Source organism: Sinocyclocheilus anshuiensis, unplaced genomic scaffold (assembly GCF_001515605.1).
Source record: "Sinocyclocheilus anshuiensis isolate Anshui unplaced genomic scaffold, SAMN03320099.WGS_v1.1 scaffold195, whole genome shotgun sequence".
NCBI lineage: Eukaryota > Metazoa > Chordata > Actinopteri > Cypriniformes > Cyprinidae > Sinocyclocheilus > Sinocyclocheilus anshuiensis.
In genome coordinates this window covers 42560-62490 of record NW_015548236.1, presented here as the reverse complement: position 1 = coordinate 62490, position 19931 = coordinate 42560, and the positions used below count along the sequence as shown (strand labels likewise).

The following is a 19931-nucleotide window of genomic DNA, read 5'->3' as shown; positions in this document are numbered from 1 at the left end:
ATATATGTATATATATATATATATATACATATAAATAATTGTATTGATCCTAAACTTACTAATGTATCAAAAATAAATGCTAAAACATCTAAATTCAGAAAACAGTTTTTAACACAGCCATACCTCTCGTCGGTCAAGGGCGGCATACTCTGCTTCTATCTCCTGAGCTCCAGCATCCTGAGAGAAAACCATCTGAGACTCCAGACTGAGCGCCAGCTCCTTGTGATGCTGTTTCTCCGCACAGTCACACGGCGTCTCCCTGTCCTCGTTCTCCACGAACAAATCTGCATTGTTCTTCACTAACAACTGTAAAACACAAGACTAACCCTTAGTTAGTGGCTTCACTGAGTAATCAATCCTAGAGTCCTACAGTGAAACCAGAAAAGTAAGGGTTTCACTGGCTTTGCATTAAATCAATTGAAAATACAAAAAATACATACTCAAGGCCTGAACTACATAAGAAAAAAAACAATCTTGTTACCTCAACACAGTTCTTCATGCCAGCCGCTGCCGCGTAGTGCAGGCAGGTGCTCTTTTTGTTGTCTGTGGCATTGACGTTGGCTCTCTCATACTCGCTCTGGTCCAGCTTGGCTCCGGTCCACTGCAGGATCATCTGGAGGCACTCAGCCCGCTTCTGTTCATCCTCCTGGGGGCGGCTGATCCGCGGCTGCAGCGCCCCCTCACTCAGCAGGATCTGCGGGCCCATGCACAGCAGGTGCAACGCAGTCTCATTGTGAACGTTGCACTTGTTGGGGTTGCCATCTTTGGAGAAAAGGAAAGACCTGCAGGAAAGGAACTCGACTGTAAATCAGAATTACATTTAAGAATACAAATTACAACAGCAAAACACAAACAGTAAATGCAAAAAAACAAAAAAAAATGTAGCTTAACAGTGTAGTTTTTGTACATATCCATTTTGTGCAAATCATTTTGATTCAGACTTGATTCTTTAATGAATCATTTAGACCAGTGATTCTCAACCCTGGTCCTGGGCGCCCCCCAGCACTGCACATTTTGTGTGTCTCCCTAATCAAACACACCTGATTCAACTCATTAGCTCATTAGAAGAAACTCCAGGACCTGAAATGGGTGTGTCAGACAAGGGAGACATACAAAATGAGCAGTGTTGGGGGGTGCCCAGGACCAGGGTTGAGAAACACTGATTTAGACTGATCTGTATACAGCTTCATCTTGTTCACTGAAAACAATAGACTAAAAAGAACAAATCATTTAAAAATCAGGCATCACTATAGCTTATACAAGCTACACAAAAGTAGTATCTCCTGAAATTAGATGATCATAATTAGAAAAATTTATATGAACTATAGACCATTTCAGGGATTAAGATTTTATTAGATCTCATGACTTTTTAAGGCCTGAAAAACTAAGTAAGGCAAGCACATACAATTGTAACTTGAATGTGTGAGGCTTCCAGTTATTTTAGCTGTACAAAAACTGTCCAATATGCAGCTTGATATTGCAAACAGGTATTTGTTATCATACTATTTTAATTTATTATTATAACTGTATTATTTTTATTTAATTTATAATCATAAACACACTGGTTTGTAGCAAAAATACGGATGAAAAACAAAAACAACATTTTACTGTTTACTGCACTGTTATTTTTCTATTTATTTACCTATAATAGCAAAGGAATCAGAAGTACATTCACAGGAAATAGCTTATTTCTGCGTTGAACAATGAGTTGAATAGAATGACATCCTGTTATCAACACTGGTTGATTTTGCATGCTCAGAGCCTTAAAGGGGTCCTATTATGCTTTTTCACTTTTTCAACTTTAGTTAGTGTAATGTTGCCGTTTGAGCATAAAAAAGATCTGCAAAGTTCCAAAGCTCAAAGTGCACTTCAAAATTTCGTATTTCAGAAGGCGGGCCTTCATTTGATACAGGAACTATTCGAGCCGTTCATGCCAGACTGGGGAGAGAGGTGTTGTAATAATGTAAAATATGTGAAAAATAATGTGTTTTTCGAACAACCTAGTATGAGAGCCTGTTCTAGTACACCCCCGAAACAAAATCAAGACTTTGTAAAAGAGCATAATAGGACCCCTTTAAGGGTGCCAAGCAATGAATAGGAGTTTTGCACCATAACTGTTAACACTTCGTGGATTACGCCATGCTTTATTGCCCAATCAGCATCCAAGACCAGAAATGTCTTATATATTGATTTTATAAGCCTCTATAAAACACCACAGGCAGTATATAAAGATGACCTTCGTCTTCTTCTCAAAGATATTGCTTCAAGCAATAAAGGAGAGCTAGTGGCGGAATCTACCATCTCAAAATTTCATAACATATGAGAGTGCATTAGGATCATAACAATATTAAAGGGGTGGTTCACTGGTTCTTTTCTAGGCTTGATTGTGTTTATGGGGTGCAGTCTAACATGTGTTAATGCTTTGTTTAAAAAAAAAAACGCATTATTTTTCACATAATTTACCTTTATTCCACACCGCTCTGTCCCTTCTCTGAGAAAAGGGCTGATCTTTTCCTGTTTTTATGAAGCCCCGCCCTCAGAAATAGGCGATGGGCTCTGATTGGTTAGCTAGCCCAGTGTGTTGTGATTGGCTAAACCGCCTCTAGTGTGCGTCTAATCGCGATTCATATATGAATAGTTTTATGTGCACCCCTAGTTTTCTCTTCCTCTTCTCTAAAGCAGCGCAGCATGGCCTCGCCCCCTTTGCTGCCTTTTCCCGAGGGTGGGGTTTATCTGGGTTTGTGATGTCACGAACCTGGGAAGTAACTCTTTGTAGTCCCTACCAGACGTTTTTGTAGGCATTAAACCGCCAGAATTTTAAAAGATGATATCTCCATTTGCATTGAACTTTCAGCTTGGTAACTTTTCAGATATTGTTTATGCTCAAACAGCAATTTCACACACTAACTAACGTTAAAAAAGTGAAATCGCAATCAACCACCCCTTTAACAATGAAAATGTCATGACGACACTGTTCAATACAGCTGGAGCCCTCAGTGTCTCCCTGCCTGGAGGTAATTAGGAAGACTAATATAATTTCAGGCGATTAATTGCGGGAGCTTAAAAGTAATTGATAACAGGTTTCAAATACACCATAGAATGGACTCGGAGGAATGTACAACCTTGTAAGCTTTAAGAGTTAATTTAGTGATTGCATTCAGCAGGCTTTAATGCCTTTGAGTGGAAATGACTCAGCGAGCTGTTCTGGGAAGTCTGTGATGTGAATCTGGCAAGTTTATTAGTTGATGCAACTGAAAACAACAGCTCTAACTCCCAGCATTCCCCTAACCCTGCTCTCCAACTGAAACTGCACCTGGGAGGCCAGAAAGTCTGGTTGAACTACCACGAAATTGACACGGACACTAAATGTTAACTACGCGACTGTTAAATCTACCGAGATGTAACAATAGAACATTAGTGCAATAATGCTGTAACGACATCATGAAATGCAAAGCCAAGCATTTGAGGTGGAATGACACCAACATCCAAGGATAATGTCTAGACAAACAGGTGAAAGACATCTTGTGCTTTGTTCTGCTGTATGCTAGCTAATTAAAGTGTGATCATTATAAAAACAAGACCACACAAAGGGTACACATACTTAAGGCCAAATGCCAGAGTATGTGGCATTTGGCCTCAAAAATTCTGGATGTAGTCTAGACTGGCAGGCTGTTTTTCCAAGAATCAGTAGCAGCCTCAAAGTGAATCAGAAGTCCAGTTACAAAATACAGAACTCTGGTATTAGCTTTTAAATACATAACCACTTCAAACTGGCCGTTACAGTTTGGGTGGTGGTTCTAGCTAGGATGTTTGTAGTTTTGTCAACATCTTTGTTTTCAACTAGGACACATGTAGAATAGAATTTTTGACCTTGCAAGCTTTAATTTGACTGGCTGGTTTTAAGCAACTTCGAGGTAAAGTCTGCCTGGAAACAACCCTCTGTGCAGTACAAACTTTCAGTAAAAGATTATTTTTTTGTGGTATGGTCTGTAAATCTGCATATAAACAGAACAGTAGAACACTTTACATGTAGGTCACTTTTAAATGTCAATCAGATGCTCTTTTTCTGTCCATTACACCAGAATAAGCTGCAATGTTGGCTAGAAATCATGGTCAAAGGTAGGGCTGCACGATAAATCGCATGCGATATTTAACATGGGAAGGTTATTCAGTGTTTTTTTGTTCTCCCTGAAGCAACAAACCTCTACAAATGTTGCTGTGCTGTTTGGGTCTTCCCATTACATCAATAAAAGTCTAACAATCTTACCTTTCATTGTTAGGATACATATTAAAATTAAATGTGTTCATATGTTTTGCCATGACACATACGGTACTGTTAAAAAGTTTGGGGTCAGTACGTTTTATTTATGTTTTTTAAAAATGTCTCAAAAAAATACAGCAAACCTGTTATATTTTTACTGCCATTTTTAATCAATTTATTATCCTTGCTGAATGAAATGATTAATTTCTTTAAAACGAAATACTACTGATACAAACTTTTGAACCACTGTGTAATGTCTACTAGTACCTTACAAATTATAATTTCATAACTAGTCATAACAATTTTGATTATAATAATTCTTTGTTTTGCTTTAAATGGTGTCAAATTCACTCTGGCACTGAAATTTAAGGTGAACAACCACATCACGACCAGTAGAGGCTAATACTTGTATTTCGGTGCCCAATCATTCACAGGTTCCTACCTGATGAGGCGTGTCATGGCATGGCGTGAGGCGTAATGCAGGGGTGTGTTGTGTTGATAGGGCTCCCCATAAGATGCGTTGGGCTCCAGAGCCTCTTTAAATTGGGGGTTGCTCTCATAAAGCTGGCAAGCCAGGAATTCGTCTCCACTGATAAGTGCTTTACGAAACTTGGTGGCGGTATTCCCCATGGCAGGAGCTGTAGTGGGAGCCGCAGAGTGACCCACATTAAGTTTTCAGCACTCAGCCAGCGTGAGAGTGGATAGGCCGCATACCGCAAGTCCTGTAAACACATCAACACGATCACATTGTCTGGAATCTGTTATTCACTGTGTTACATCATGGAATGTAAAATCAATGTGGAAAATCAACAGCACCATATTGCAATCTCTATTTAAAAATTTGACACCAGAAAATCAGGTTTTGCTCCTAATGTGATATATAATCTCTACACCCATCACTAGTCCATTACCTTCACCTCAAAGCTTGACTCAAAAATAGTGTTAGGCTTAAATCTGAAGTGTAAAATTACCACAAGCATTTTCAAATGGAAATGCTAAATATCTTGCATAAAAATAAGACAGATCAGATCCAGCAATAATCTTTCTGGACTCTGAACCTAATCTATAGTCTGAACATTTCTTGACAGGTGACACAGTTGATCAATGAAATCGACTGTTGGGTATGCACTTGTTTTGATATTGCCGACGTGTTTACACATTTCTGTGAAATCAACCACCAGATGGCTTAATTGGGGCCATTGAAACAGTGCAATGAGACTTAGGATCTTATGAAAGTCTTGAGGAGCATTTTTTTTAAATGTTACTTTTGAGTTTTGAAAGCTGTGTCATGTGCGAGACACTGCGAAAGATGCCAAGCATGATTGCAATGGTCAAACACGTCCACTGCAGGACACCGGCCCTCCAGGACCGAGTTTGGGCACCCCTGATCTAGCGCAAGTAGAAAAACAGTGGAAAAGCAACACAAACGTGCTCTGTGCTCTGCTTTGTAACATATTAAACAGTAAATAATTATACAGTTCAGATTTGAATATATAACTCATACGCAGCTACTGTGCGAAAAATAAACAAGCTACTATCCAACTCGCATTACTATCTTATGGAAATCCCTAACGTAACAAAACAGCCTGCTTCACAAAATGCTCATTTGCATATGACCACATTGTGCAAATAACAATCTTGCACAGGTGTCCTTATCTGATCTTATCGTTACCCTATTTTTCTAAACATTTACATCAGATAAAACGGCTGTGCCTCTTTTTGATTAAAAAAAAAAGTATGAGTACACTAAAAAAGAAACCTTTTTAAAAGGTTACATGACCTAAGGGATCTATAACGTTTCATCAGCAAAACAATCCAGTATGCATCATGTCATGCTCTAATAAATCTGCTTGAGAGGGTTGTGGGAGAGTAGAGGGCGGCAGCAGGTGCACTGATCGGGCATGAGTGAGTGGGAGCTGGGCGTTCGACACGGTTTTTTAGGTCATTCTGTCTGCTCTGTTGTTCTTTTCCACGTCATTTCACATCTCACTCGCATTCAACAAAAATGTCTGTGGAGTTACATCAGAAACAAAGCACATTTTAGAACTCAGAAGGATCATTATAAACGCACTTTGGACTTGTGGTCGAACGGCTCATTTTCAGGTGGGATGTCTGAGAAAGCAGAACAGACGAATTAAGAGCAGCACTTGGCAGGCACACGAAGAAACGTTTCTGTTCCACAAGCTTCCCCCACACTAGAGCTCAATCATTAAACATACTGTATGTCTATTAATGGAAAAACTCCATTTGCATTTATTTTACAGGCAGTGGGCTACTTTCAAACAATGCAGGCTTTGTGTTAAAAGATGATACTCAACTGCCGTTTTCACTTTTAACAATGTCTGAAACTACAGGCTGATTAATTGCCATGGCAGACAAGAACAGCATTCAGTAACCTGACATTTAAAGTTACAGTACCAAACCTTTACTATTATTTTTGGAAGACAAAATAAGAAATGTAAAGGACTGACAGTCTCAGATAATATTCACCTTCATTGCACGGTTACGCTTTATATCAGGTGGCTTTAACTACTGTGTATATACTTATAATATACATACATGTTGGTTCATGGTTATTACATTTAAAGGACTCTCATTAAATTAACATTTGAAGTTACACTTAACGTTACCCCTAACTGTAATCCCAAAACTGTAACCCTTAATCTTAACCCTATCCTAACTCCTAAAAGCAATCCATACCTCAGACTTGTGGGGATTTTCCAGAACAACATGTAGATACATATCAAATCCATAGTCCAGTAGTATGTATATAATGTTAGTAGATAGTAGTTAAAGGGGTCATATGACGTTGCTAAAAAGAACATTATTTTGTGTATTTGGTGTAATGAAATGTGTTTATGTATTTATATTTTCCACATACTGTACATTATTGTTTCTCCTCTATGCCCCGCCTTTCTGAAACGCTCAATTTTTACAAAGCTCATCGGTCTGAAAAGCGAGGTGTGCTCTGATTGGCCAGTTATCCAGTGTGTTGTGATTGGCCGAATACCTCAAGTGTGTGACGGAAATGTTACGCCCCTTACCATACTCCGTAAAATGTGCTGCACATATCTGAATATTTGGGTTGAACTGTTCTGGAACAGTGCTGTAAATACAACTTAAATGCAACTTAACCACTTAACCACATCTAGTCGTGTCCCCTTTTGGAAGGCCAAACAAAGTAGTTTCGCCTTCACAACGAAACACACAGCGTCTCCACGACATGGCGGCGGCGGCAACAACAAAACTACAGCGAGAATCAAAGTTACGCCTTCTTTCTTTGCGTGAACATTTGGGCGGCGTTATGCAAATCACAGTGATTTAGACATGTGGGGGCGTGTTTAAACGAGGCGTTTTAGGGGGGCGTGGCAGAGTCTTAACTTTTATAAAGAATATCTCTTTGGGTTTGAGACTTTAGTCTTTGCAACTTTAGGGATCTTATCTATTCACGAACAGCTTGTAACACTCCAAAGAGAAAGGAAAACTTGAAATCGCATCATATGACCCCTTTAAGTGTGACCCACTGCATATTTAACAAAAGCGAATTGTGACATGGCTAACATGCTGCACAACATCTCCTTTTGTGTTCTTCAAAAGAAAGAAAGTCATGCGGGTTTGCAACAGCATGAGCGTGAGTAAACGATGACAATCTTCTCTTTGAGTGAACTACCCCTTTAACAATACACAAAAAGTCAACATGGTGACAAGCTAAACACATAAAACACATTACACACGTTGTTTACAGATTACTTAACGGTTTCAAAAAGAAAACAGTTACTTCATAATATTCTAACAGACACAAAAGATTGAGTTTCATGTAATCCATCACAATGCATGAAGCTAAACGCTGCATACTAGTTCTGTGACTTGCTAATTTGTTTTCAGTGTTTTCTCTCTGGTAGCTAAATTTCTCATGAAGCATTTGCAACAATTCTCTAAGAATAAAACTGGGCAGATCGTTTAACATTCGCTTTGAACCTCTGCCTGTAGTTTTTTAAGGATGTGTCGACAGCTAATCAGCATCATCAGTTCAGTTCATCAATACCGGTCTATGACTGACAGACCCCTTGCATTAAAGCCATCCACCAACAAACGCACGTTTGATAAAGCAGAGCTTTAATTTCCACACTCCTAAGCTGGTCAAGCGGAGATTTCGACACCAAGGCGTGTTGACATGAGCGATCAACACACAAACATTCACACACGTACCTTATCACTGACCTGGACGTATCCATTAAGCGTTGGCACAACAAATGACCAGAACAAGCGGCTTGTCAAAAGCTTAGATCAGCATTGGTATCGGACGGCAGACCTTCGATCATGTCAGAGATTATGTAAAAAGAAATGATAAAGAACTGTATAATCATAGGGGTGGTGCTCGTGCCTGTGTTTGCTGGTCATGCTCTCATTTCATAGGACAATAATCTGCGTCTCCTTCGCGGTGTTAACGGTAGATGGCAGACCGAGTCTAAGAGCCACTCACTGCCACCTACCGAGAAGTATGAGGCACAGTATAATATTATCAAGCATAGACATAATGTCTATGATATCAAGGTCCACCCAGTATCTTGTACATTTGAAAATGTCATCATATACACTTACATGAGTCATATCAGTAGCGTTATAAATAATTTTATTTTATTACATTTTTTTAAAATAAATAATTATGGGAGTACACATCTGCAAAAATACAAATCTGAAATACATACATAAATAACTTAAAAGTAATAAATAAAAATAAATAACTTTTAAAAAATAAATAATTTTTAGTCCTGAATTTATTCTGTATTATTTGTCTTTCATTCCTTTCTGTATTTAATATATTTCATTTATTAAATCTCTTTTCTTTAGTAGCCTATTTTCTTTATTTTTAACTTTATTTTAGTCTATATTAATAATGCGTAATATTATTAGTAAAGCAATAATAAACCGTTTAAATGTTATGGGGTAGTAGGCCTATGTATATTTTGTTCACGTGAAACCCAGTCTGCGTTTTTATTTACATCTCACAACTCTGTGTAAAATACATGAATAACTTTAGATTATTCAAGCAAAAGAACATTTTGGTCTAATGTGATCTCAGCTGATCTGTCCGAAAAAAAAAAGTAACGCATTCGCGCCACCTAAAGTAATAATATCGACTCCGTCATTTCAATTTCAGTTTATTGCGCGATAAGTAGATTCTGAAGAAATATGAGCTGAATCAATCTGGTTATTTTGATATTTAGGGAGATGGCATTGAATCGATGTTATGCATTTGTCAAATGATTTTGATGAAAGTCTTTCCCTTTCACTTTGATGAGTGTCTTTCCCTTTAATTTACAGGCAGTTTTACAGGCCTACATTCTTTAATTAGGGCATATGATCACTCTTTGATTTCAGTACTATTTCAAGCAGCAGTCAAAACGGGTCATCCGTTGTGGACAGCAGTTCTGCTCCAGCTAGATTACTTCCTTAAGGGTTTGTGCACATTTTGACCCCTTTGGACCTTTATATAAAATGAGAAGTTGTTTATTACTGGAAGATATTTAAGTTGACTCAAATCATAGGCCTACACATTTTCTGCACTAAAACTGTTACACCTTTTGGTCTATTTGCTTGCCTCCTGTTAGGGAAACAAAAAGAGAGACAGCATGTGCAAGACCTTGATGCTGGGAATGTCTTGTTCAATTGAAGTTCTCAAATTGATCCATCTACATCACAGGAAAATTATTAAAGCAGCATTATCAATAAAATGCGGAGGTGAGAGGTCAGTGTCTAAGGGTCACAGTGAGCTAGAATGAGGTCAGACTCGGGGCAACTGCTTTTCAATGAATTCCTTCACAGCAGACATCTCCTGTAAAGCCAATCAGAGAGTGGTATGGGTGTTAGAACTAGCATGAACAAATAATACAGTTTTACTGTAACCACTGTACTGAAGCTAAAATAATATTTTGCATGATTTCAGTTCAGACCTCATCCTGTTATTAGTTTACATGAAGTGTCCTATAAAGTACAGGAGCTTGCTTCTAACTAAATCTAGGCAGTTCTTTGCAATATTTACATTACACTGTCGGGGAAAAAAGTCACAAGGGCGGTACCCTTTCAATTAAATCACCTTTATACCACTAAAGTATGGAACATACAAGTACTTTTTGAAAAGGTACTGCCCCAATGACAGCTGTTGTACCCTGCTGTACCACTCAACAGTTTGGGATAGGTAATTTTTTTAAAGAAACTAATACTTTTATTCATCAAGGATGCATTCAATTGGTCAAAAGACAATACATGACCACAAGACCACAACAATTAAGACATACATAACATTAAAAAGGATTTCTGTTTCAAATTAATAATGTCTTTTGAACAATCTAGTCATCAAAAAACATGTATCATGGTTTCCACAAAAAATTATGCAGCACAACTGTTTTCAACATGGATAACAATTAGGAAAAAAATGTTTCTTGAGCACCTAATCAGCGTATTAGAATGATGTGACACTGAAGACTGGAGTAACAGCTGCTAAACATTCAGCTTTGCCATCACAGGAATAAATTACATTTTAAAATAAATATAAACAGAAGTTATTTTAAATTGTAAGAATATTTCACAATATTACTGTTTTTTGATCAAATAAATGCAGCCTTTATGAACATAATAAACTGTTTTCAAAAACGTCAAAAAGTAGTGTAGTAATACAGTAGTAATAAAAATTACTAATCAAAAGAAGACATATAGGTAGGTCTAAAAGAATTAGGCTTTTTTTGTTGTTGTTATTTTGGGGGGGTCTGTGAAAGCGTGCATATTGAATTTGAACATGGTAAAACATGTCAAATTTAGGTTTCTGTGAGCGCAACAGATGAGTCTCACCTGAGGACAGGAGCTATGCATGAGACCCGGGTAGGTGCGGAAGGTGACATTCTGTGGGGAAACGATGTTCTTGAGCTTCTCTGCCGTCATGGCCCCGTACTGCGCCGGAATCATGGGATCCATCTCGCCATGACACTGCAGAATGGGAGTGTCCTTGTTTCCACTCCCACTTGCAGCCTAATGGATAAAAAAGTAGATCCATATTGACAAACATACCTATTTACATATATACATATTTATCCTCACACAAACTCACTGCTGACATTTTGTACCTGTGGGAAAGTCTTGTGAAGTGGAAGCCAACAACTAAGTCCGACAACACCCGCTAGTTGCTGCTGAGAGGTCAGAGCGGTGTAGAGAGAAAGAGCTCCACCCTGAAGAGTACAGACAGCAAAAGAGGAACTGAAAAGCACCTGCAGTGTCAGCCATTTGAGTGATAGTACTAACTTTCAGGATGGATCACTTACCTGAGAGAAGCCACCAAGAATGATACGATTGGATGGTATACCATTCTTTACCTCATGATCGATGATGGCCTTTACTATTGAAGAAAAAGAGTGGTCTACACTTAGTGCCACATAATCAAATTTCAACATATAACAATATTCTCTGGCATGAAGTGCCTCATGAACTTGACGTGACATTTGATGACACAGACCAAGCAAATTTTTGGATGCTTGTTAGTGATGGGAAAGCTGTATTCAGGAAACTGTCCCAATGTGCACTTGTGTACAAAAACAAATTTTGCTCACTGTTCTCTGCTGCTCTCTTAATCCCTGCTTCATCCTCTGGTGATTCTGGGCTTAAGCCTGTCAGATCAAACCTGAAAAGAAAAACATTATACAAGAATTAAGGGAGAAATCCAAGAGTCCAATAGTGAAAATGCTTTTATTTAACATATTATTAATACAATTTTCCCATATAATATAATATCAAAAGAACAACATTTATTTAAAAAAAATATTTAGTTACTGTCACTTTTAATCAATAATGCATCTTTACTGAATAAAAGTTTTAATTTCATTCAAAAATCTTTATGACCGAACAGTAGTGTATATTATATTAAATATTTGTTATAAATTAATAAGTATAACAATTTGAGTAACATGACAAATTAAAACTAAAATGAATTTCAGAATGTCTTAGTATTTTGTTTGTCCTTCTTTGCTTTGACCACAAGTATGTAACATCTGACCATGTATACAAAGAGCCACTTGATTTGATTAATTACCTATAAGAGTACAGAATCTGAAATGCTTCTTCATTTTACTTCATAAATTTTCTTTGTTTTACATTTATCAAAAACCTAGGCATTATTTATTCTCAGGTTTAAATTACCACTGCGCATTTATGTAAATGTACTAGATTTTAATGTTATCTACAGCAGAGGAAACTTACCATGAGGGCATAGTCATCTTCATGTTGAGAGTTACAGGGATTCGGGGTCTAGAGTCAAAGTATGATAGGCTTATGGTCAATAAATGACAAAATAAATCAAGTGATACTAACATTTTTGTATTGCATAACAATCAACACATCAAAAAAATATTTCACAGGTTTCCACTTACGCGTGTGGGCAGATGTATTTGATGTATGGCAGTCGAATAGACGTCATGGCATCAGCCCAGCCGTGTCTATAATAAGTAACACCACAGGGTTATTTCTACACCAGGCCAGGGGGTATTAAAAGATCCTGCAACAGGCAGGTAATAAACAGAACGTACCCTGTGTCTCCCAAGCCATGAAGGAAGATCACCTGCAAAGTTTACAGAATAATACAGATGTGAAACTTATCTCTGCAAAGCCCAAAAGAGGCCAGATTTCCTGTCTGATGCTGACATTGTGGTTATTTTACATGAAGATACTATCTCAATAGCAAACTTCAGCTTTCTATTAATCTATTCACCCTTTTCTTCCAATAAAGGCAGCAGGCAGCCTATTTGAAGATTTGGACTGTAAATGTGAATCTGAGGAACAGTATAGGTTGTATGATGACTATTTAAAGAATTAACTTTCTGTCATCATTTAGTCACCCTCATGACTTTAGTTAAGCCTTTAGTTCATCTTTGAGAGACAAATTAAGATATTTTTAATGAAACCTGAGAGGTCTGTCTCTTTTAAAGTCTAGGTAACCAAAACTTAGAAGATCTAAGAAGGTCATAGGTTTGGTTTATTTGAAGGCTGGCCTGTGTAATGCTAATGAATAACTTGGAAAAGATTAGAATTTAGTTAATGATTCGACTGGTCTCTCACCACAGCCGTTTCCTTCTCCGTCCCAGGCACTGTCAAGGCTTCAGAGAGCAGGGGTACAGACATGTTGTTGCCACACATACAATGTGAGGAGTGCTTTTAGGAAAATACAAAGACAAAATGTTCAAATGCAATCAGTACAACAGGTTTATGCAAAATAAAAAGGCCCAGGCAATAAGTGTTGGATATTAATGATACGAACCAGACGATTTTAGAAAGAAACGGTCAGCAGGCTGCAGAATGATTAACAAAAGTTGGTTTAATTACCAGTGTTACTTACTAAAGTCATTTCAACTAGCAATTCATGCCCGTCTAAAGCTAAAATTGCTCTACTGCACCTGCAGAGCACCTAGACGTGAAAAAGAAAAAGCACCTTGAAAGGTAATGTAAAAATTACAGGGTGATTTAACCTACTGGATAAGCTCTGACGCTTATGTTAATCATACAGACAGAGGTTCATTTTCTGCTGGTGGCTGTGCGGGTCACAAGTTTGTACTTGCACACATCTGCTTAATATGAGTTCTCAGAAAACTGTTTCTAAAGCAGCCTAAAATGAAAACCACGGGTCCCTGTTTTCCTGGAATCACATGACAGCACTAAGAAATTGAATCTTGACAGCTGCAGGAGGCAAAACTCTCCAGTTTAATGGTTTCATTCGTCTTTGAGTGGCCTGGGTGACCGTATCACAAGTTTAAAGTGTTTCAACACTTGAATGAACTCCATGTGCCAGTCTTGGTTTTATGGGTCAGTCTACCTTTAGTACTGCACACGTTATCACATACTTCTATCAAATCATCTGCATTCTCCACTAAATACCAGAAAAATACACTTTTTCAACGAAAGTGCATGGTCTCCATATGCATTTGATTACACCGTGACTTATACACATTACTAAATGACTGTATTGATAATCTCTAATGCGTCAGTGCGATAATCCTTCTCACGAATCCTGCTATGAATACCACGATCACATTCAAAAAGAATGGGAAGAAAGGGATGGGCAGCGAAAACAATAGAGAAACGGGCGAAGTTTAGCTCCTTTTTTTCCAACCTGGCGGAATCAAGGACAGGGTACATGTATAAATAAATCCGCCAGGTCTTTTCATTAACGACATGATCGCAGTTAGGCAGCTTAATCCTGTTTCGCCTGTATGATTGTCACAATGAATCCACAGCCTCATAGATGGAGCTATCTGGCTCTCTACCCCCGCGAATAATCCCACAATTACGCTACTCAACGACAAGCTTGCGCCTTTATAGCTAGCGATAAAGCAAAGGTCAGGGAGTAGATTAAAATTTAGGGTTCAGCCAGGAAAAAAAGCAGATATAAGCAGCGGCCCAATGCTACAAATTGATCGACTCACCGCTTCCTATCCCAGGTCACAACGGAACTTCCGCTCCTTCTGCCGAAGAGGGGCGGAGTCATGGCGCTGTGAGGTCACCGCATTTGTCGCGTGAGCTTGAATGTTGCAAATGTTCAATGAAACGCACTGAAAACGGCTCTAAACATTTTTAGGTAGTAATCTGTAAATAATACATTATTTTGTAAGCGTAAGGCCACAACGTAATGCAAAATGTTAATTTTCTGAATTGTGCATTTTTTACAATCACAATAAATGGTTATTTTAAGACTTTAGAATATAACTATTTTTGTCATTTCATTTTTATTTATTTATTATTTTTTAAACCTATTAAACACATACCACTATAGACCGCAATTTTTTTTTTTAATATTTAAATTGTCTATTATTTAGCCCATCACACACACCACTTTCTTTAACATCTGGGCCCAGCTGTAACACACCTTTTAAATCAAGAAAACCGTTAGTTATACAAAATATCTAAGCGTTTTCTGAAGTTTATTGTATTACAGGAACAACAAAAAAAATGTTATGCTACAGTGAAGAGCAATGGATTTGTAGTGATGGATGTTCAAAATGTTTGTCCACAGCTCCTGTCACGATAGACATTTATATGTGAACATGAACTGAAACTGTAGAAGTGCACCATTAATTAACTAATAGCAGAATAATAGAAGTTGTTGTAAAATATGTGATATGAAATGCCAAATGTAAAATTAACCAGGAAATGATCTTTAAAACTTTCTTTTTACACAAATTACATGAATCCATCAATGTTATACACTTTGAGGACTCAATTAAAACACATTTTGTGGTTTTTAAATGTCAGATTTTTTACCTAAGGTAATATTGCAAAACAATATTAAATGAATGTATAAGACATTGTAAAAATGAGAACAAGAACAACAAAATTTCCACTATATAGCATTCTTTAGAGATGTTTTTTAAGGAACAGACTTCTTGCACAGCTCATCTGTTCTGTTTGTTGAAGCATACACTTTTTATTTGACATAAGCATACATTAAGTAATTATGCTTATATAGCCTAAGGTTTACTGGTACATTAGCAGAATTGCAGATGAACAAACCCTGGTGAAGAAATCCCTGTTGAACACATCAAAGAACACATAGGCTCTCTCAGTTCATCATCTCACCGTTATCAAAACTCATGCACACTTTTATAGTTTCACACAGCACACGTGAGATTCTCTCTCCTCCATTTGTCATGATATGAACTGTGTTTGGGGTGTAATAGTTTCCACTTTGTGATCTGCTGGGTTGGCTGCTGCTTCATAGTTGCAGATTGTGACTTCATGCCTATAAGCCTGAAAAAGAGATAAAAAGATTCTAGATGAAGGTGACTGCAAAAATACAGATGCTTCTGGATTTCTTTATCTTATTTTTCTAGCCGAAGCAAAACAAATATTAATAGAAACAGCAACACCAGCATAATATTGCCATAATATGGCGCATCTTCCACCAGTTATGATGGAAGTATTTTTGTTGTTATAGCAAGATATGTTTTATTCAATACTGACCTCTGTGTACTCTCCCCGCAGACCAATGTAATACACACGAGTGGATTCTGCCCCAAAGTTTCGAGATATGTGTATTGATAAGTGCTGCACGTTGGAGAATCTTGCAATCCTATATAAAACATTTGCACATGATCAACATAGATTTATAGTGTCCAACATACAGGATATTGATGCACGTTAACATTTAAAATTGCTCACTTGGTTGGATACTCAAGCTCAGCAAGCGGATCCCTGTTTAGACGAAACGCTTGCTCTGGCTCTCTGCTTGTATCGTCAAATGACATTTGAGGGATGTTCTTGTACCTGCTCAAAAAGTACCCAGTTGCAACACTCATTCATGGAAATTGTAACTGCATTATTCATATGTGATGCTGCAAGAGATTTAGTTTTTTTATATACAGGTGCATCTCAATAAATTAGAATGTTGTGGAAAGGTTCGTTTATTTCAGTAATTCAACTCAAACTGTGAAACTCGTGTATTAAATCAATTCAATGCACACAGACTGAAGTAGTTTAAGTCTTTGGTTCTTTTAATTGTGATGATTTTGGCTCACATTTAACAAAAACCCACCAATTCACTATCTCAACAAATTAGAATATTTCATAAGACCAATAAAAAAAAACATTTTTAGTGAATTGTTGGCCTTCTGGAAAGTATGTTCATTTACTGTACATGTACTCAATACTTGGTAGGGGCTCCTTTTGCTTTAATTACTGCCTCAATTCGGCGTGGCATGTTTGAGTTGAATTACTGAAATAAATGAACTTTTCCATGACATTCTAATTTATTGAGATGCACCTGTACAGTGAAAGCAAATTCACAATCTCATTTTAGCTGGGATGCATTGTGGATGCAAATATTTAAATAAATGCAAGAGCATAGTTCACCCAAAAATGAAGCTCTCCCTCAGGCCAACCAAGATGCAGGTGAGTTTGTTTCCGAGTTTTTGATCTGAGAGCTGAGAGTGATATCTGATTCTGAGAGTTTTTGATCAAACAACTGATAAAAAGCAGCTGCACTGTTATCATTATTAAAACAAACTGCTTGGATACTCAAGCTCAGCAAGCAGATTCCTGTTCCCAGTTGCAACACTTATTCATGTAACTGCAGAGTTTATATTGCATTGCATCCATATGTGACACTGCAAGTCTCGTTTTTTCTGCAGTGAGTGCAAACTCACAGTCTTATTTCAGCTGGGTGTGACTCATCATCTTCTCCAGAAATAATGATCCCTTTCAGCTTCACGCTACCTGTAAACCTGCAGATTTAACCATATGCACCAACTGTATCCATTTCTGTCGGTAAACCACTTAGTATTTAGGCAAATTGTTTACAAATTATATTAAATAGACCATAATTAAGAACAGAAAAGAAACTGAAATGGATTCTGCTGGCAACAAATCTTACGGTATATTGAACAGAAGCTCCTCGTCAGCATCGCTTTCGACAAACTGAAAATAAAACAGGAGACATACATTAAAACCACAGAACAGCAATCTGACAACCGAGTTTATTAACCAGAGTTTATTAAAATCAGTTTATTTAATTTCTCAAAGACAACCGTTGACTTTTACTTAGAAGAGTTTATATAAAGTAAAATAAACATACATATATGCAATTAAGTATGTAAGTAAATACAGAAGTGTCTTAATTCGCAGTTTGACTCTATTCTACAGGATAATGTAGCGTCTGTCACACCTCCTGCATAACTAAGCCAGGTTAATTTGTACCTTCGCCCTGTCAGTGCGTTGATCCCAAGGCTTGAAGACCAGTTTACCGTCTCCGTCTCGGCTCTCATTCAAACACTGAAGCTTCTCGATATCAATGCGTCTGTACAGCTCATATTCCACACCTCGCTCTGCTGGCTCGTGATCACATTCACAGCAACCGCGGCCGTGGCCGCCGCCGTGGCCGTGTCCAGACATGGCGTGAACTTGCCGTTCGGGACCGAAAAAGTGCCGAAACACTCAAGATTAAGCTTACTGGAGAGATACGTACGACTGCTCTACTCTACTAACAGCTTCTATGACATATGCTAAAATCAGTTACACAGGTGGTAGAAGTGGGAAAGAACACAACACGCAAATACGAAACGTGGAACGTAATTGGACCAAAAAAAACAACGGAACCAATGAGGAGTAGTGTTTGGAGTCGCGTTCTTGTGACGCATTAACGTCTCGTTGGTCGCGTCGCGTCATCGTAAAGTGGAAAGAAAACAAGCTGTGCCGTTGACGTGATTCAGTTAAATAAATATTACATTATTTACTCGGTCTAATGTTGATTTAAACCTGTATCATTATATTTTTTAGTTTTAACACAAAGGTTATATGTTTTTGGCATAATGACAGCCACCTTTTACTGTCTTTAGTGGTCCACTGACGAAAAGGAAGTCATACAAGTTGGGACAACATGAGACCGAGTAAAAAATAACATAATTTCCATTTTAGGTGATAGGACAGAGTAATAGTGAAAAGTTGAAAATTAAAACATAACCAAGATGTAAAACACCCATAAATATATACATAAATAAGAACATGGTGAGAGCAACACATGGATTTTATTAAAAATGTCCATAGAACACTTCATAAAATCTATTAAAACGACTTGATCTTTCATTCAAGGCAAGGTCCAGGACTGCCAGGTCCAAGATTTAAAATAAATATGGTGGTGTGGAAGTGTAAAGTCCTTGAACGTTTTAAATCTCATCTCTTTCTCCCTCTCACTCTACAATAAAATCGTATATTTAGTCCCATGAAAATGCAATGATTATTGTAAGCAATTAAATAAACATATAACAGGGAGTCTGGGTTTTGGTGTCACATGGTAATCCGTAGTGTACCACTTGTTTTCAGTGTTTGTAAAACGCTTACAACATGCTATGACATAATTGAGTGTGGATGGTTGTTGATGCAGATATTTTCTGTGATTGCGTCCAGTGAGCTGTACTGATAATATTAAAAAGCATAAAAAGATAAGAGGCGAGAGGGCATTGCACATTTCCTATGAAGCATTACAGCAAAAAAAATGTTTCCTCTTCCAGTCGTTCTCTCTTCTATCACACACTCAAAAACATTTTTCCTTTTACCGCCGAGAAAATCTGTTCTTGAATGCTTTGATAGTCTTAGCCATCATTGGAGCAACTTCTGAAAAACAAAGAGCAGAAAAAGTGGTAAAACACATTCAAACAACCCGTTCAAGCAATTAAATGAGCAAATATTGGACATGATCTTAATAACATTAACGGTGAATATACATCATGATAAAGATTCATCTACATGACTAATGACATCTTTGTGACTAATGCAGCATTCACTTACTTGGCAGATGGAGGAGCAGCGCTTGTGCTGGTAGAACCATTTTTAGTGCCAAACTTCTCCTGTCTACGGCGGACATCTCGCGGAGGCTTAGCGACAGAGTTGACAAAAGCCAATTTAACCTGCCGCCCTGTTAGAAGTGAACAATACAGAGAAAACACTGAGTTGTTATTATTGTGAACAGTTTACTTAATCCTCGCCTACATTTTTATTGCACTCACTGAGCTACAATGTTAACATTTTCTATGCAAAGATCTATGCAATAAGTTTGATCTAAGAGTATTGATTACTGCCTGTGTGTACCTTTAGGTTTCTTTGCATGGGCAGAGGTGATGTTCTCTGTGAGCTTGCGCAGACG

The 19931-nt window shown here is 37.7% G+C and overlaps 3 protein-coding genes across 8 annotated transcripts in view; all 3 read right to left on the bottom strand.

The window, feature by feature from the left end:
* LOC107654707 (ankyrin repeat and IBR domain-containing protein 1) overlaps positions 1-8675 on the bottom strand; it is a 39490-nt gene extending 30815 nt beyond the window's left edge. For 2 of the 3 annotated variants that reach the window (XM_016441901.1, XM_016441903.1), the window contains exons 1-4: positions 8471-8675; positions 4704-4983; positions 482-782; positions 124-306 (exon numbers count right to left, since the gene is read on the bottom strand). In XM_016441901.1, coding sequence (XP_016297387.1) covers positions 124-306; positions 482-782; positions 4704-4891 — 672 coding nt within the window. In that variant the 5' untranslated portion in view covers positions 4892-4983; positions 8471-8675. The remainder of the gene's footprint in view (positions 1-123; positions 307-481; positions 783-4703; positions 4984-8470) is intronic. The other variant, XM_016441904.1, reaches the window with a different exon arrangement.
* A 1329-nt stretch (positions 8676-10004) lies between these two features.
* Positions 10005-14804, bottom strand: LOC107654706 (acyl-protein thioesterase 2-like). 3 transcript variants are annotated; one of them, XM_016441900.1, is made up of 11 exons: positions 14725-14762; positions 13563-13593; positions 13364-13456; positions 12835-12866; positions 12679-12744; positions 12509-12556; positions 11863-11933; positions 11578-11651; positions 11383-11484; positions 11111-11287; positions 10005-10097 (listed from the first exon to the last, which is right to left on the bottom strand). In XM_016441900.1, the coding sequence occupies exons 3-11, from the start codon at positions 13439-13441 to the stop codon at positions 10047-10049; spliced, it is 699 nt and encodes a 232-aa protein (XP_016297386.1). In that variant the 5' UTR covers positions 13442-13456; positions 13563-13593; positions 14725-14762; the 3' UTR covers positions 10005-10046. The 3 variants fall into 3 exon arrangements, with proteins under 3 accessions (XP_016297386.1, XP_016297385.1, XP_016297384.1); XM_016441899.1 differs by lacking the exon at positions 13563-13593 and having other exon boundaries at positions 14725-14804; XM_016441898.1 differs by lacking the exons at positions 13563-13593; positions 14725-14762 and adding an exon at positions 13641-13730.
* A 721-nt stretch (positions 14805-15525) lies between these two features.
* On the bottom strand, positions 15526-18360 carry LOC107654704 (PITH domain-containing protein 1). 2 transcript variants are annotated; one of them, XM_016441896.1, is made up of 6 exons: positions 17990-18359; positions 17667-17710; positions 17440-17517; positions 16457-16561; positions 16259-16367; positions 15529-16045 (listed from the first exon to the last, which is right to left on the bottom strand). In XM_016441896.1, exons 1-6 carry the CDS (start codon positions 18182-18184, stop codon positions 15944-15946), a joined length of 633 nt encoding a protein of 210 aa, XP_016297382.1. In that variant the 5' UTR covers positions 18185-18359; the 3' UTR covers positions 15529-15943. The 2 variants fall into 2 exon arrangements, with proteins under 2 accessions (XP_016297383.1, XP_016297382.1); XM_016441897.1 differs by lacking the exon at positions 17440-17517 and having other exon boundaries at positions 15526-16045; positions 17990-18360.
* Between the last annotated feature and the right edge of the window lie 1571 nt (positions 18361-19931).